Source organism: Emys orbicularis, chromosome 22 (genome assembly GCF_028017835.1).
Source record: "Emys orbicularis isolate rEmyOrb1 chromosome 22, rEmyOrb1.hap1, whole genome shotgun sequence".
NCBI classification, from domain to species: Eukaryota; Metazoa; Chordata; order Testudines; family Emydidae; genus Emys; species Emys orbicularis.
In genome coordinates this window covers 6657311-6672631 of record NC_088704.1, presented here as the reverse complement: position 1 = coordinate 6672631, position 15321 = coordinate 6657311, and the positions used below count along the sequence as shown (strand labels likewise).

General features: G+C 57.8%; 1 protein-coding gene across 1 annotated transcript; it reads left to right on the top strand.

The window, feature by feature from the left end:
* Window positions 1–765: 765 nt before the first annotated feature.
* MFAP2 (microfibril associated protein 2) lies at window positions 766–14720 on the top strand. Its single transcript, XM_065421174.1, has 8 exons — window positions 766–802; window positions 7364–7450; window positions 9307–9333; window positions 9756–9842; window positions 10341–10379; window positions 13084–13171; window positions 14037–14110; window positions 14617–14720. Exons 1-8 carry the CDS (start codon window positions 766–768, stop codon window positions 14718–14720), a joined length of 543 nt encoding a protein of 180 aa, XP_065277246.1.
* Window positions 14721–15321: the final 601 nt, after the last annotated feature.

Genomic DNA, 15321 nt, shown 5'->3' with positions numbered 1-15321 from the left:
ATGAGGCTTTCTGCCATGTGCACGGAGGACATGCTCTGCTTCCATCAGGAAGGGAGGGAATGCTGCAGGTTCCGGCGATCCACCTGCATCAGTGGGCTTGGGCCCATTATAGGACAGCCCAGAAGACCCCTTTAAAAAATAAGCTGGTCTTGGCAGGGACGCACACGGAGGGGCTGCTGATGGATTCCTGATGGGGAGGAAGGGATGGCCTTGTGGTTAAGGGGTGCGGGAGTCAGGACACATGCGTGCCAGTCTCTACTCTGCCACTGACGTACTGTGGGGCCTTAGCTAAGTTGCTTAAATTCTCCAAGCCTCGGTGTCTCTGTGATGGGAGGATGATCCTCAAAGGGGGGAAGTTCAGGCCTCATTAATGTTTTGTCCAGTGGCTTTGAGCCCCGTGGCTGGAAGATGGCACAGAAATGGCAGGTGTTAATTCTCGGTGGTTCTATGTGGGAGAGCTTAGAGCGAGGTGTGCAGGAGCCGTTAATGGGTCCGACTTGGCCAGCCAGCGACCCCAGTAATTCCATCCCCATTGGCCTGGGAGACGAGTGGTGATGCATCAGCAAGAGGAGGCTGTAGAATGCCCCTTTGGCATCTCGGCAGTACCCCCAGACGGCACCTAGGGATTGTCCCTGTAGTGACATGGTTGGGACGACGTCCAAAGCCTCCTGCTAATCCCTGCTCCCGTCTTCTTTTCCAGACTTCCCAAAGCTCATCCAACTACCTCCTGCGCTGCTTCGCTCCTCCCCGCTGCCCCCCGTGACCATGAGAGCCGTATGTCTCATCCTGCTGTGTCTGCCAGGTGAGTGCAAGGCATCCCAGCCCCGAGCCCGCTGGCATGGGCAGGCCAGCATGGCATGCGCGTACCTTGGGGAAAAGTGACCTGGTAGAGTCACTGTTAGAGATCCACCCACCTGGTCAGTGATGGACCAAACCTGGGGGGGAGGGGGAGAGGCACAGTCCCTCCCCCACAGAGCCTCTGGTCTAAGCAGACGAATGACACCGTTCAGGTGTACGATGCGCTGACCAACCAGCTCTCCGAGTGCGGCAGAGTTTTCATCTCCTGAAGCCCGGACTCAGATGCCTCTCCCGGGCTTGGCAGTCACTGCTCGGCCTCCCGGAAGAGGGGCGTGGAGGGGGAGGAGTGTTCGGAAGCGATTCGAAGGGGAGAGGGAGTTTGAACCTTTGGGGCAATGTGGCAGAAGGCAGAAAGCCAAGAGCAGGGGGAGGGTCCAGAGGAAGGGGCTAGGCAGTCTCCATCCACGGGGCTTCAGGAGTGAATAGAAAAAAAAGGAACTGAGGACAGGACAGCCTAGAGGCTACAACAGTGGATTGGCCTAAATGGGCCTGGGTTCAATTCCCTGCTCTGTCACAGATTCCCTGTTCGTCAGTTAGACTCTCTGGGCCTCAGTTTCCCCACCTGTGAAATGTGACGGCAGCCCTTCCCTACTCTCCGGCGGTGCTGGGGGGCTGGCTGGTGCTTTGAGATCTGGGGACACTAGGTCCAATGTAACAGCAGATTATTGCATCATTAATGACCTTTTATGTACTTGTCCCTATTGGCGTGGGGGGAATAGAGGGGTGCCAGGGAGACGGCGTCACTCTCGATCGGTGGTTTATGTGGGCAATTAACAAGGCTGTAGGATGTCTGTCCCCGGAGCAGGGCAGGAGGACACCAGTAGCTCTGTGAGGTTAGAATGCATGTCTCCGTTCCCTAGCAGCATTTGCAGCCTAATGTTGCAGCCTCGTGCTATTGCATGAGATCCAGCAAGTGAAACCAGCCAGCTTAGCTGATCCTTGAGTGAAACTGAAAGAAGCAAAGTAACGTTAACAGTGAGAAATATGCACTAAATGTTCGGAGTAACCTCACGTCGAGTTTGTGAAAGAACGTGCTTTTTAACTCGGTGTCACTTTAAGGCTGTGTGTACATGGGAGCTGGAGAGGAAACGGATTTACCATCCCATGAACATTTTTGAGATTTAAAAAATGTTCCCATTCCACGTCGGGAAGAAACCGAGGGCTTTCAAAATTCTCCATCACCCACACACTGGGATGAGGGAGTCCTATCCCAGGTGACTGCCCTACCACGCCATTGCCTAGGCTGGAGCTTTCTCTCTCTGGTTTAGACCAGAAATTCCAGCCCGGACCTGCGACATCTCAGTGAACGTTTCGTCAGAACCGTACATTCCCTAGGAATCTTTTGACAAAATTGTTTTGACCAGCTCTAGTGTGTGCTTTATCAGGGAAATCTTGTTGGGACATCGCCCCCTGCCAGCAGGAGCACTAGTGTCGACGGCACTCGGGCATTTTCGCCATCATGTCATCTGAACCTGGCAGGTCTATAAAATACCCGTGGCCCCGGAGGCCTGTCTACACTTGGGCTCTCGCTGCCACGGGCAGAGCTGGGCCTCAGATGATCAGTGGCAGCTGTGGCGAGCAGCGTAGTGTTTGAGTTCACAAGGATGGTAGCCAGGTGAGCACCTGGGAAGGGTGAGTGCATGGGCAGTGGGTTTCATAGGCCGGGGGAGGCTAAGCCTCCCCTAACCCAGGCCATGGCCCTGGCTGAGCCCTGAGCACTGAGCCCTGGCGCCCCCTTTCCCTCCTGAAGCCAGCAGGGGCTCAGCTCGGGCTGGCAGCCTGGAGCTGGGGCTCGACTAGCCGGTTGCTTCGGGGGTCGGGCCGGCACTCAGGGGCTGGAAGGCGGCCTGGGGGTTGAGGAGGTTTGGTGAGGGCTCCTCCAGCCGGGTGGGCGAGGCCTCAGGCAGAAGGGGCAGGCCTGGGGGACTAGCCTCCCCAAAGGGGGTGTTCATGTGCTGCCCATGGCTGGGTGTATTTTTTCAGTGGTGCAGATAGGGAAGGGGCAGTGGGTAACGCTTTCCACTGGACGTTCAGCCTATGTTTGAAGTGTGTGTGTGACAGGGAGGAGAGACCCTGTGGGAATTTCCAGACTTCATGAGGGGAGGTGCATTTTCCAACCCCACCGTGGGGCCTGAAGATGGACAGGGGGAAACAATGGGTGCTGAGCAGTGATTCGGCTCTTACAGCTTATTGCAAGGTTTGGGGTTTTTACCTGGCCTGGAGTCGTTAGGCTATTGCTCTTTCTGGGCCTAAGCCAGCTCTTCCCCTTCCTCATCTGCCGTCTGCTGCTTTGTGGACACCGACCTCGCTGAGGAGTGGAGGAGCTCTTGTTCACTCAATGACTTCCAGCCGGAGGGAGACTTGTCCCAATTTCCTGCTTCATTTGCCAAGCCCTTGACTTCCAGTGCATCTGCTTTCCTAGCTGCATTTGAATGCAAATGGCTGAAGAGGCTAGCGTGCACGCATCCCATAAGCACACTAGGTTCGGGGGTATGTTGCCATCTGGATGTGGGTACCCCATCGGCACTCGGGGGGGCTGTGGGTGCGACACGTGCTCTGCAGATCCAGAGGAGAGGACCTTAAATGTCCACTTTGCTCCGCATCCGGCATTGTCGGTAACTCAGCCCAGATTGGACCCCAGGGTGCTTTTAACTGGGATTTGGGCTGTCGGTCCGGACAAAGCATGAGGTGATTGTCTGTGCACCTCGGCGGGGACGCCCGTTTCTAATACACTCCCTGGACTTGTGCTTGACGAGACAGATTTACCAAGCTGCCAGCCAGCTCCAGGCACCAGCCCTTGCTGTGGGTGTAGGAAGGGTGAGGGACCAGGCTCAGCTCCCTCGCTTTGCAGGCCTGCCCCACGCTTGCTGATTTTGGGACCTAGCACTTTTTGTGCTCTCGGAGGTCCCTGCGGGAGTTTGTGGCCCTCGTTTGCGCTGTCTCTGTGTAGCACGCACACTAGTTAGGGTTGCCAACCCTCCAGGGTTGGCCTGGAGTCTCCAGGAATTAAAGATTCATCTTTAATTAAAGATTATGTCATGTGATGAAATCTCCAGGAACCCACCCAAAACTGGCGACCCTAATCCTAGTGCTTGCGTACACGGCTGGACGCATCCTCCGCGAGGTGGTGGCTCACAGCTGGTTCTCAACGCTCGCGCTCTTGGCGAATTTGAGGCCTCGTAAAGTTCCCACTTGCAGTGAGCAGGAGGATGTTTGAGGCAGGACTCGGAGCCAAGCACCCTCTCCCAGGCCCCCCACGAGTCCCTATCCAGGGAGTGGTGATTCCTGTCCTGGGCGGGGGGGGGGGCAGTCCACAGTCCGTGCATCTGATCCCCTCTAAATCGTGGAGACGGAGAGACTGGCCCGTGTAGCTCATGTCAATGCGATGTGCAGCCTTCAGGGGCGCCGCTATGTGAGTTCAGCTCACGCTAGTTGAGGCTTCTTCAGTAGAGCCATGGTGGGACAGGTAAATGTAGCAGAGTGGCCGCCTGGCTCGGCCTGCGCCTCCTGTTTGTACGGTACGGGCAGTGGCACCATGGAGCCGGGCCCGTGCTCTGCGCCCCGAGACCCCGCCAGCCCGCTGGCTCCCCCCCCCCCGCCACCCACCATTTGCTCCTCTCCACCTCCTGGCCTCACCCTCCAGCTTCTCTCTGCCCCTGGCCGGACCCCAGTGCCCCTCCAGCTCCGGGCAGTCTCTGCTTCCCACCACCTGCGCGGCCCCGCCTGTCTCCCCGGAGCTGAGCCGCCTGGGACTGGTGCAGAAGCCTGGCTAGTCCCAGCCTGGGGGGGCGGATAGTGTTGGGGGATTGGCTGGGCCCCTCCAGGCAAGTGGGTCCTGAGGGAGCCCGGCCGGGGCAGGCCCTGGCCTGGCTGATCGCGCCCCCTCCTGAGGGGCCGGAGCGATTCCTGGCCCTGGGACCGGCCCTGGCTGCGCTGCCGGCTCAGACCGGCAAACACTCACCTTCCAGCAGAGCCAGTGAGTGCGGCCAGGAGGCAGGGCGTGGGGAGAGGGGTCTCTGGAGGGCCTGGGCGGGGGTGCTGGGCTGTGAGGGGGCAGAGAAGATCTCTGTGTGTTGGGGCACTAGGGAGTGGGGTTTCTGTGTGGGGTGCTGGGCAGTTGTGGTGGGGCTGTGGGCAGCGGGGCGCTGGGCAGGGGTGGTGGTGTGCAGGGCACTGTGCATTTCTGGCAGGGTCTGCGGGGGCGCTGGGCACAGTGCGTCCAGGGGGGCTCTGGCCATAGGGAATTGGGTGTGTGTGTGTGTGTGTGTGTGTGTGTGTTGGGGCACTAGGGAATGGGGGATCAGGGGGGTGCTGGGCAGTTGTGGTGGGGCTATGGGCAGGGGGGCGCTGGGCACAGTCCGTCCAGGGGGGCTCTGGCCATAGGGAATTGGGGGGGGGGTGTTGGGGCACTAGGGAATGGGGGATCAGGGGGGGTGCTGGGCAGTTGTGGTGGGGCTATGGGCAGGGGGGCGCTGGGCACAGTCCGTCCAGGGGGGCTCTGGCCATAGGGAATTGGGGGGGGGGGTGTTGGGGCACTAGGGAATGGGGGATCAGGGGGGGTGCTGGGCAGTTGTGGTGGGGCTATGGGCAGGGGGGTGCTGGGCACAGTGCGTCCGGGGGGGCTCTGGCCATAGGGAATCGGGGGGGGATGTGTGTGTGTGTGTGTGTGTGTTGGGGCACTAGGGAATGGGGGATCGGGGGGGTGCTGGGCAGTTGTAGTGGGGCTATGGGCAGGGGGGTGCTGGGCACAGTGCATCCGGGGGGGCTCTGGCCATAGGGAATTGGGGGGGGGATGTACGTGTGTGTGTGTGTGTGTGTGTGTTGGGGCACTAGGGAATGGGGGATCGGGGGGGTGCTGGGCAGTTGTGGTGGGGCTATGGGCAGGGGGGCGCTGGGCACAGTGCGTCTGGGGGGGCTCTGGCCATAGGGAATTGGGGGGGGATGTGTGTGTGTGTTGGGGCACTAGGGAATGGGGGATCGGGGGGGTGCTGGGCAGTTGTGGTGGGGCTATGGGCAGGGGGGTGCTGGGCACAGTGCGTCCAGGGGGGCTCTGGCCATAGGGAATTGGGGGGGGATGTGTGTGTGTGTGTGTGTGTGTGTGTGTGTGTTGGGGCACTAGGGAATGGGGGATCGGGGGGGTGCTGGGCAGTTGTGGTGGGGCTATGGGCAGGGGGGTGCTGGGCACAGTGCGTCCAGGGGGGCTCTGGCCATAGGGAATTGGGGGGGATGTGTGTGTGTGTGTTGGGGCACTAGGGAATGGGGGATCGGGGGGGTGCTGGGCAGTTGTGGTGGGGCTATGGGCAGGGGGGTGCTGGGCACAGTGCGTCCAGGGGGGCTCTGGCCATAGGGAATTGGGGGGGGATGTGTGTGTGTGTGTGTTGGGGCACTAGGGAATGGGGGATCGGGGGGGTGCTGGGCAGTTGTGGTGGGGCTGTGGGAAGGGGGGGGCTGGGCACAGTGCGTCCGAGGGGGCTCTGGCCATAGGGAATCGGGGTGGGGGGGGGGAGAGGATGTGTGGCTCAGCATGGGGCACGCCGGCAGAACAGGGCCACAGACCATTGTGCATCTGGCAACTGCCGGTTTGTAACTAGTGCCCTCGCACAGGGCTGGGCAGAGAGGGCTGCCCCTGCCATGCCATGTCCCTGGCCGGCCCCTCGCTCTGGGGACCGACCCCCCCGCGCCATGCTCCAGTGCCCCCATGGGGGCCCACACGTACGTTTGGCGCCGGGCCCACAAAAGGTTAATCCGGCCCTGCCCGGGTGCTGTTTGGGTCAACCCGGAGTCCTCTCCCGAGAATTTCTGCTCTGCAGGCGGCCCTGGCCACACCCTGACAAGGGGCAATCCCAGCGACTGAGCCGACCGTCCCAGCTGCCAGGATCGGTGGCCAGCCATGCGGCGTGGAGACAAACGCTGGCGCTCCTGGGGCGGAGCGTCAGGTCAGCTCTCTTCACGCGGCCGAGCCCTGACAATGAAACTCTCAGGGAAACTGAGGTAGTGAAGGGCCTGTTGTCAAAGCAGCGCAGGGAGGCCCTTGCCTGCCGGCTTCCAGGCACTGAGCCCTTCACCCCCTCAAAGGAGCCATTGCTATTGGTCCAGCATTCCCCCCTGGGGGGCTGGTGAACCAGATGTGCCTCCCTAAGGTGTCTGGTTCAGACCACGACCACTCTCATGTGAACATGGAGGTGGAGTCCAGTTGTTGATTTCCAAGAGCTTTGCTATGCCAGCGGATTGGGGCTCTCCCAGGGCTGCTGAAGGTGTGGTGTGGGAGGTGGGGATTGAACTCACAGATACCTGGATGTTGACTTGTGCCTGGGATGCTGGCTCCCCTTCTACGTGTCCATCCCACAAGCAGTGGGGGCAGCTTTTTTATGTTGAATCTGCCCATTAGTCAAGGGACAAGCAGTGGGAGCGGCGTGGGGGGGGGGCAGTTTTGAAAGGGTCAAATACTTTGATCACTCAGTAAACCACAATGATTTCTCTCTCCTGTGTGTGTGCGTGTTCCCAGCAGCGCTCCTGGCCCAGGGACAGTACGATCTCGAAGGACCTCCTTATCTTGACCAGCTGCAGTATTCCCAGTACGACCCTCAGTTAGGTGAGTGGTCCTGGTGGCTTCACGTATATATCTCCCCCCGCTCCATCCCTCCACACACACGCCTGCTCTTTCTGTGTCTTGGTGAGACGGCTTCACCACCTAACAGATCTCGCCAACTGGGAGGCTTTTTTCCTGATGTTCAGTCTGAATGTCCCCTTTCTGAATTTCATTCCAGTTTGTCCCATGCCAACCCTTTCCTCTCCCTCCCTCATATTTACACCTTTCAGGTCCTTGGAGAGAGCTCCTCCCAACCCCTGGTCCAGTCCCAGTCCACAGATGTCGCTCCATTAAACTTCCCCCTAAACCAGTCCCTGGTAACGTCTGATGCGCTTCACTGAACTCTTCTGATTTATAGGATAGTAGGACTGGAAGGGACCTCCCTGGGTCATCTCAGTGCAGGGGACTGGACAGGGCAGGATTAGTCGCTATCTCCCTGGTAACAAGGTGCCCAGAGACAAACAGAAGCACCTCCGATTCTATGTTCCTGGATGCTGTTGCCTTTAAACTGTATTAAATGTTTCTCACTGTCACATCGCCCAACAAACTCGCAACGGATATGCTGCCCACGATCACCCCTAGCTGATAGAGAAGGTTGGACAATTTAGGGTCCTCCCAAGTAAAATAATCTGCTTTTTCCCATCTGGCAAAGCTAATTTATTCCATTAACAGACGCTTGGCTAACTCAGGTTTCTACTTCCCGTGTTCAGAGTAGCTCATGAGGTGTCAGGGAAATTATGATTGCAATATTGCAACTGAACTCTGATGGTTCCTGATATTCTGTTGTGCCAGGCTGCTTCCAAGAAGCGTATTCACTGCCCATGAATCTTGATCAGTCTAGAAGAGACTAATGGCCAAGATTTTCAAAAGCGACTTGTGATTTGGGAGCCCCAGCTTGAAACATCTTTCAGAAAGTGCTGGACACCTGACCTCTGAAAACTAGGCCTCTGTATGGTGTCTTCAGGGCCGGCGCTTCCACTAGGCGACCCTAGGCAGTCACCTAGGGCAGCAGGATTTGGGGGGCGGCATTTTGCCACCCTCGGCGGAAATTCGGCGGCAGGGGGTCCTTCCGCTCCAGGTCTTCGGCGGCGGGTCCTTCACTCGCTCCGGGACCCGCCGCCGAAGTGCCCCGAAGACGCGGAGCGGAAGGACCCCCGCCGCCGAATGCTCAGAGGAGGAGCGCTGCTGCCTAGGGCGGCAAAAACCCTGGCACCGCTCCTGGGTGTCTTGATCATTCCACTAGTCGCTTTAGAAAATTTTAACCTACTATCTCAAACCGTCTTCCCATACTGCAGTGGGTGAAAGTTTATGCCTTGATTTTTTCCCCCAGAGATCATAGACTATCAGGGTTGGAAAGGACCTCAGAAGGTCATCTGGGCCAACCCCCTGCTCAAAGCAGGGCCAATCCCCAGACAGATTTTTACCCCAGTTCCCTAAGTGGCCCCCTCAAGGATTGAACTCACAACCCTGGGTTGAGGAGGCTAATGCTCAAACCACTGAACTATCCCTGCCCCCTAAGACATTTGTGACGGACACAAGATTTGAACCCAGATCTAATAATTCCTAGCCCAGTTTTGTAACCATAAGACCACTCTCCCGTTGACTTGGGCGATCAGCAACTCAGAGCAGACTTGTAAACCCTAGAGTGGATTGTCTGTACACTGCAACCACCTGGGATTCCATTGCCCTTGGGATTAGGAAATCTGTCAGTATCCCAGGCGAGATGCAGCCACCACTGAGATGACTGGGCGAGACAGGTTTTGTGCAGAACAAGAGCAATTTGTTTCCTTCTTCCACATGCTGTAGTGGTCTTTGCTGTTCCTAAAATGAGACCTTTCTCTGTGCTTTGTTTTTTTTAGACAATCAAGATTACTATGACTATCAAGGTAAGCGCTTGCTCAGTGGAGCACTCATCTGCTCTTCTGAGCTGCCCTGTTTGCTACAGCTGGCCAGCACTGGCTGGAGTGTAACTAACGTGCCGCAGAGGCTGCATAATTGTGCTTTGTTGGGAATATGAATTCTGCCGTTCCCAGCCTGGCTTCCCTTTTGCCTTGATCTTGCAGGGAAGGTCTAGTCCTGCGGGGTTTTATGATGCAGTCTGTTGCCCCAGTTACTATGTGGCATTGATACGTCACTGCGGGATTAAGGAAGAAACGGAGGAGGATCCAAACTGCAAAACGGGGAAAATGACCAATAAAACAAGGCTCCTGGGGAGGGAGAGTGCTGGGGTCTCTGGCCCCGTTTGGCGGGGTGGGGTGTGGGTGGTGCCCGATTAGTCTGAGCTGAACATGCTTGTTCTCTGTTGCAGATGCCACCCAGCGCACTCCCGAGGAGCAGTTCCAGTATCAGTCCCAGCAACAGACCCAGCAGGAGATCATCCCAGCGCCAACCCCAGGTGCGTCGTGGAGCCCTATTGTAGCCAGTATGTCTGCTGCCGTACACTAGCCGAGGAGCAGATCCGCCCTGTTTAAATGTGGAACAGAGGATAAACAGTGTCGTGTGTGTGTGTGTGTGTGTGTGTGTGTGTGTGTGTGGGTTGCTTTCCTGGGCAGTAGCACCTATCCCAGAGCGGGAGGATGGCCCAGTGGTTAGTGCACTGGCCTGGGACTTGGCAGACCTGTGTGCTCTGCCACAGCCTACCTGTGTGACCCTGGGCAAGTCACTTGGTTTCTCAGGGCCTCGGTTCCCTATCTGCACAATGGGGATAATGGCCCTCCCTGCCTGGCGGGGCGTGGGGAGGCTCAATACATCCCAGATGGTGAAGCGCTCAGAGGCTGGAATAACAGGGGGCCCTTATGTACCTTATAGACAGGAGCATGAGTTGTACCAGTTTGCAGCCCGTTCCCAGCCTAGTGCTGTTTTCTCAACGCCACCTATTGTCTTTCCCCTCCAGATTTTCCCGAGACCGAACCCACAGAACCTGGACCTCTTGGTAAGACCCGCAGCCCATTGTTCTCTGAACCGTAGGGTGCCTCCGGGAGCTGCAGCTGCCTGAAGTCAGCTCTAAGCGGGAGGAAGGGCCTGCAGGAGGCACGGCTGGAAAGTTTAAAGGAGGTGGAAAAAGCTGCTCGCTCGAGCGCTGAGAGAGGAGCCAGGGCACTGGTTTTCCCCCCTCCGCCCCCGAGCACGCAGGCAGGACAACCTGGGGTGGAACGTGAAGGAGACACCCCAGTTGGGAGGCGGGGCTGTAGGCTCTCTCCAGCTGGCAGGAGCTGCCTGGTGGATTTCTAGCTTTGATGACGTTTCGCTTACAGGAAATGCTTTAAATTGAGCAGGGGGTTAATGAGGCCACCCTCGTACCTTCTAATCCTTCAAATCACCATTGATCGATTGCAAGCATATCGTCTGAGGTCTGCCCGCAGCGTAAGAAACCCGTAGCTCTCCGACGTGGCTGCCCACGCATCAGCCAATCTGCCTTTGAGCAGGGAGTCTGAGAGAGAACCTGCCATTAACAAGCAGGGTAGTAGATGGGACAGAGCGTTCTCTCCTTGGACCAGATCCTGCAGCCCTCCCTTCTGGGAGCAGCCCTGCTGAATCCAGCAGCGCTTCTCCCGGAATTGCAGGATCGGGCCCTTCCAGTGGATGCTCTCGGTGACACTTGTTTTTTTTAACTGATGTCGGAGAGTAGCTTAAAGACCCTGCGCGGCGCAGCCCCTCCTCTGTGGGGAGGAAATGTTCAATCCCCAGAGAAAGCACAAAGTCCCCTTGATTTCCACAGTGGGGGGCTGGTCTCCTCCCCCTTCTCCCTAAACTCTGCCTGCGATGCCGTCTGCCGTCCCTGCCCCAGAGTTAGACACGAACCAGCTGAGTTTGCAAAGCCCCATGGAGTTTCCTTGTCTTGCCCACAGGTGCTAGCTGGTTACCGCTCTGCCTTTGGGTTAGGAATCGGATCTGTGTGCGTAAGGGGAACGTTCAGTGGCAGAGCTAATGAGGGTGGGGAGCAACAGCCCCCCGTCGTGGCCTCTAGGTGTATGAGGGTGCCTTTTGGGGGCCCTGCAGTCACCCAGCAGTGGCCACTCCTGTCCCGCAAGGTTGCACCCAGTTCCTCACTCAGGCATTGCAACATGGTGCCCGGGGTCCCGTGGCGCTGTGAGTGTGGGGCAGGCTCGCTCTGCGGCCCGCCACCAATGACCCATCTGGCTCCGCCACTGGGAGCATTGAGCTGTTGAGGGTGGACACGTTACTGAGAGCAGTTGGGGTTAGAAGTCGGCCGTCTCCCGGTGACGTGGTGTGGGGCTGCTGCATAACCGCCCGGCGTTGCAGGGCGGGGATGGAGGGACGGCGCAGGCCAGCGCTAGCGATCCTACCAAGCGTGCAGAGACCGGGGTGCTCTGCTCTGCTCCAAGCTAAACACTCTGGCACGGTGTCGTGAAATCACATTTTTCCTGCTTCTGCCCCCCTCCCCCCCCAAAAGGGAAAATCGAGATCACCTTCCAGATTGGACCTACTCCTGGCGCTTGCCAGCTGGCCGAACTAAAGGAGGCGGAGAACTCCTGCTCCCGGCCTAAGGAGGCCAGCTTTCCAGGAACTGCTGGATAACCCCGCCATGGGCTGCTGGCAGCACCCGAGGTGTTAGCCGCCTGTCTTCTGCCAAGGGCTGACTACCCTCCAGCCCCTGCAATTCAAGGCCCTTGCAAGATGTGGCTTTTAGCTTGTTCATTCTTCGCAGCAGGGGCTTTATCTGTGAAGCCCCACCCATGGGAGCAGCCCTGTATCAGCACCTGCCCTCTCACCATTGAGATACTAGCTGCGGGCACACACACCCCCGTCCCCCCTAAAGCCGTGCCAGCCGCAGGATTTGCAAGCTAAGCAAGGCTCTGGCGTTCATGCAGTTGAGGGGCAGTCCCCTCTGACAGCCGGGCCAATGCCCCAGCATTCTGCAGGGGGCGCTAGTGTGCTATTAGGTGTCGTCTAAAGCTGAGGTTCTGGCCACGGCTCTGTGCTCATTAAAGAACTCGCCACAAGAGGAAAGGCGTTAACTCAGCTGTCCAGCTCCAGTAACTAAATTCTCCTTCCCTGAAGTCCCTCCTCCCCCCCAATCCAGTTTTCATTGGAGATAAAGTCCTTCACTTTCTGCCCTAAGCTGTGGGGCTATTTAAACAGTTGTGCTGTTCCACCCTAGAAGTGGCTGCATTTCACTGCTCCTTACAGCAATTCCCAGGCACGGGGGTGCAGTCGTTTGGGATCCGACGGGATGAAAGGTGCAATAGAGAGAGGACATTCCTACTCCAGCTCCACTCCGCTTGTGGGGCACTTCATTAACTCGGGGAACCAGGAGGTCCGAGTCAGCACTGGCGTGGCACTCCCATTGAGATGGTGACTGGGCCCACGGACGATCTCCCCCCAGCCCTCCGCTGCCCCAGACTGGTCAGAACTCCCATTGGGCTCATGCTGCAGACCCAGCAGCCAGTGCAGAAGAAGCAGGAGAGGCTGCTCTCCAGGGAAGGGTTAAGGGAGATGGGCGGCTTGCTGACCACGGGCTCTTAAATGAAATTGTGGGTCCCTGTTAAACACTCATCCCTACCTCTCAGCTTCCCCCATTGGCACCAATGCCAGAGCCACAGCAGCTGCTCTGGAGTTTGGCTGATGTCAGCGGCCAGTTTAATGGGCTAGTGCTCTGTTCTCTCGTTGGGCAGATTGCCGGGAGGAGCAGTATCCCTGCACCAGGCTCTACTCGGTCCACAAGCCCTGCAAGCAGTGCCTGAACGAGATCTGCTTCTACAGGTAAGCGGGAGGCAGGGCTGAACCGCATGGCCTGGTTGGAGGGCCAGGCCCCGGTTTTTCATAGGCCATCCCAGGAGCAGCCCCCAAGACGGCCCAGTTTTGCATTTAATAAAGGAAAACAAAAAGTTCCATCTGGGTAGGGTGGGTAGGGTGACCAGCTGTCCCGATTTTATAGAGACAGTCCCCATTTTGGGGTCTTTTTCTTATATAGGCTCCTACTACCCCCCTATCCCCTGCCCCGGTTTTTCACACTTGCTGTCTGGTCACCCTGCATCTGGGCTGCTCCGAGTTCGCGGTGTGACGAACCGAGTTTGGGGCTGCCCCTTTGCACGGAGTGAATTTGAACTACATGTGGGCAGTGGCTTGTGACCCTTGTCCTCACTAGCCAGTGAACCGGAGCTTACAGCTTGAGTGGCCCCATTCACGCGCCCCGTGGCCACACACACAACCCACTCATGGTAACACAGGGGTGTGTGTGTGCGGGGGGGGGAGATAGGGCAGACCTTGAGTGAGCCTCCCTTGACAGCCTGAGCTAGTATGGACATAGGCTAACACCACGAGGTAACCAAGAGCCACCAACACCTTCCCATGGGCCCCCCCAGAGCCCTGGCCCTGTGGCTTGTGTTAGAGGGGAGGAGTTCTCCCCCATTTCGCTGCTGACTCAGCTGCTGGCCGCAGCAACACCACTGCACACGTGATTAAAAAGAGCCCTTGTCTGCGGTATTTCATTCCCCCCAAAACGTGGCCCAATTTGACAGTGAAAATACAGGTCACTTTGGCCCAAGCACGGGCAGGGACCAAAGAGCCCTTCCCCCACTCCACCCACCAGGGCGCCTCAGGCCGTGCGCTCTGTTCTCCCTTTCAGCCTCCGACGGGTGTACGTTATTAACAAGGAAATCTGTGTTCGTACCGTGTGCGCCCACGAAGAGCTGCTCCGAGGTAAGGAAGTGACGCGCTGGCGCTGAGCTGCCGCCGCGGGGTGAATTGGCCCATGAGACGGGCCGCGGCCTGGTCTCTGGAGGACCCTGGGAGGGGACATTTCAGCGGGAGGCTGGCTGAATGGCAGCTCTCCAAAAAGGGGGGGAGGGAGAGATTTGGCTCACACACAGTGGGGACCCTATACTTGGGCAGTGGGTGCGAATCACTCCTCGATCAGTACACAGGAGCGGCTGGTGAGAGGGTCCAACCACTAATTCCTTGCTCTGCCCTCCTAGGACAGGCCGGCCCCTCTGCCCCTAAGATGCTAAACTCCTGGACACAGCTGCTCGGGAACTGATTTATTTTATCCCCTGGCGGGGGGGGGGAAACAGGGATAAAAACAAATCTTCAGCTGTAGAAACTTTCTGGCGTTCTGGTTTTCAGTTTTGACAAACCCCTGAACCTTCGTGCTCCATCCCCCCGAGCTCTGCCCTGTTCCTTCATGGTTCTTCGCCTCTCCTCCACAGCTGACCTGTGCCGTGACAAGTTCTCCAAATGCGGCGTGCTGGCAACCAGTGGCCTCTGCCAGACCGTGGCTACCTCCTGCGCCAGAAGCTGCGGCGGCTGCTAAGGCTGGACGGCGGATGCCACAGCAGACGCACGGGCCACGACTCTGCTGTCTCGAGGCCAGGCCAAGCCGAGCCAGAGGAAAGTTCTCTCCCCGGAGCGACCTTCCGTCTGCCCCGGTAGAATAACATTGTCATTGTGCTCATGAAATCAATGGTGCTAAGGAAACATGGTGCATGAAACAGCATAGAAGTCCATTTTGTGCACATAATATAGGGATTTTTATGGGGTTTTTTATTACTTTTTATTATATTGGAAGAGTCACCGGCAGGGGCTGGACTGAGCCAGTGCAGTCTGATTGGACTCAGCTGACGCAGGCCAGCCCAGCCGGGCTGTTGGCTCGATTTATACGTAGAGAACAAGTGTAAGGAGTTGTCTGAATTTCTGGTCTCTCCCCCCCCCTTCCTCCCACCCACCCTTTTTGCTGCTTTCTTAGACTGTTGCCCTTGTCTCTTCCTCCTCCTCCAACTTTCCAGTGGGTTTGATGGCTGCTGCTTTAGTCCTTAGTTTGGACCAGGGTGCAGTTCGAAGCTCGTCTATTTTGGGGGGCCCGTCTGGGCCCAAAGTTGTGCCGGGCTTGTTCAACTCTGTAGCTTGCCACAATG

Bases quoted from the DNA above. Each gene is read 5' to 3' on its own strand.
- MFAP2 (XM_065421174.1), top strand. From the start codon at position 766: ATGAGAGCCGTATGTCTCATCCTGCTGTGTCTGCCAG. The intron at 7,451-9,306 runs GTGAGTGGTCCT...TGTTTTTTTTAG, and splicing joins CCAGTACGACCCTCAGTTAG to ACAATCAAGATTACTATGAC. The intron at 9,843-10,340 runs GTGCGTCGTGGA...TTTCCCCTCCAG, and splicing joins CATCCCAGCGCCAACCCCAG to ATTTTCCCGAGACCGAACCC.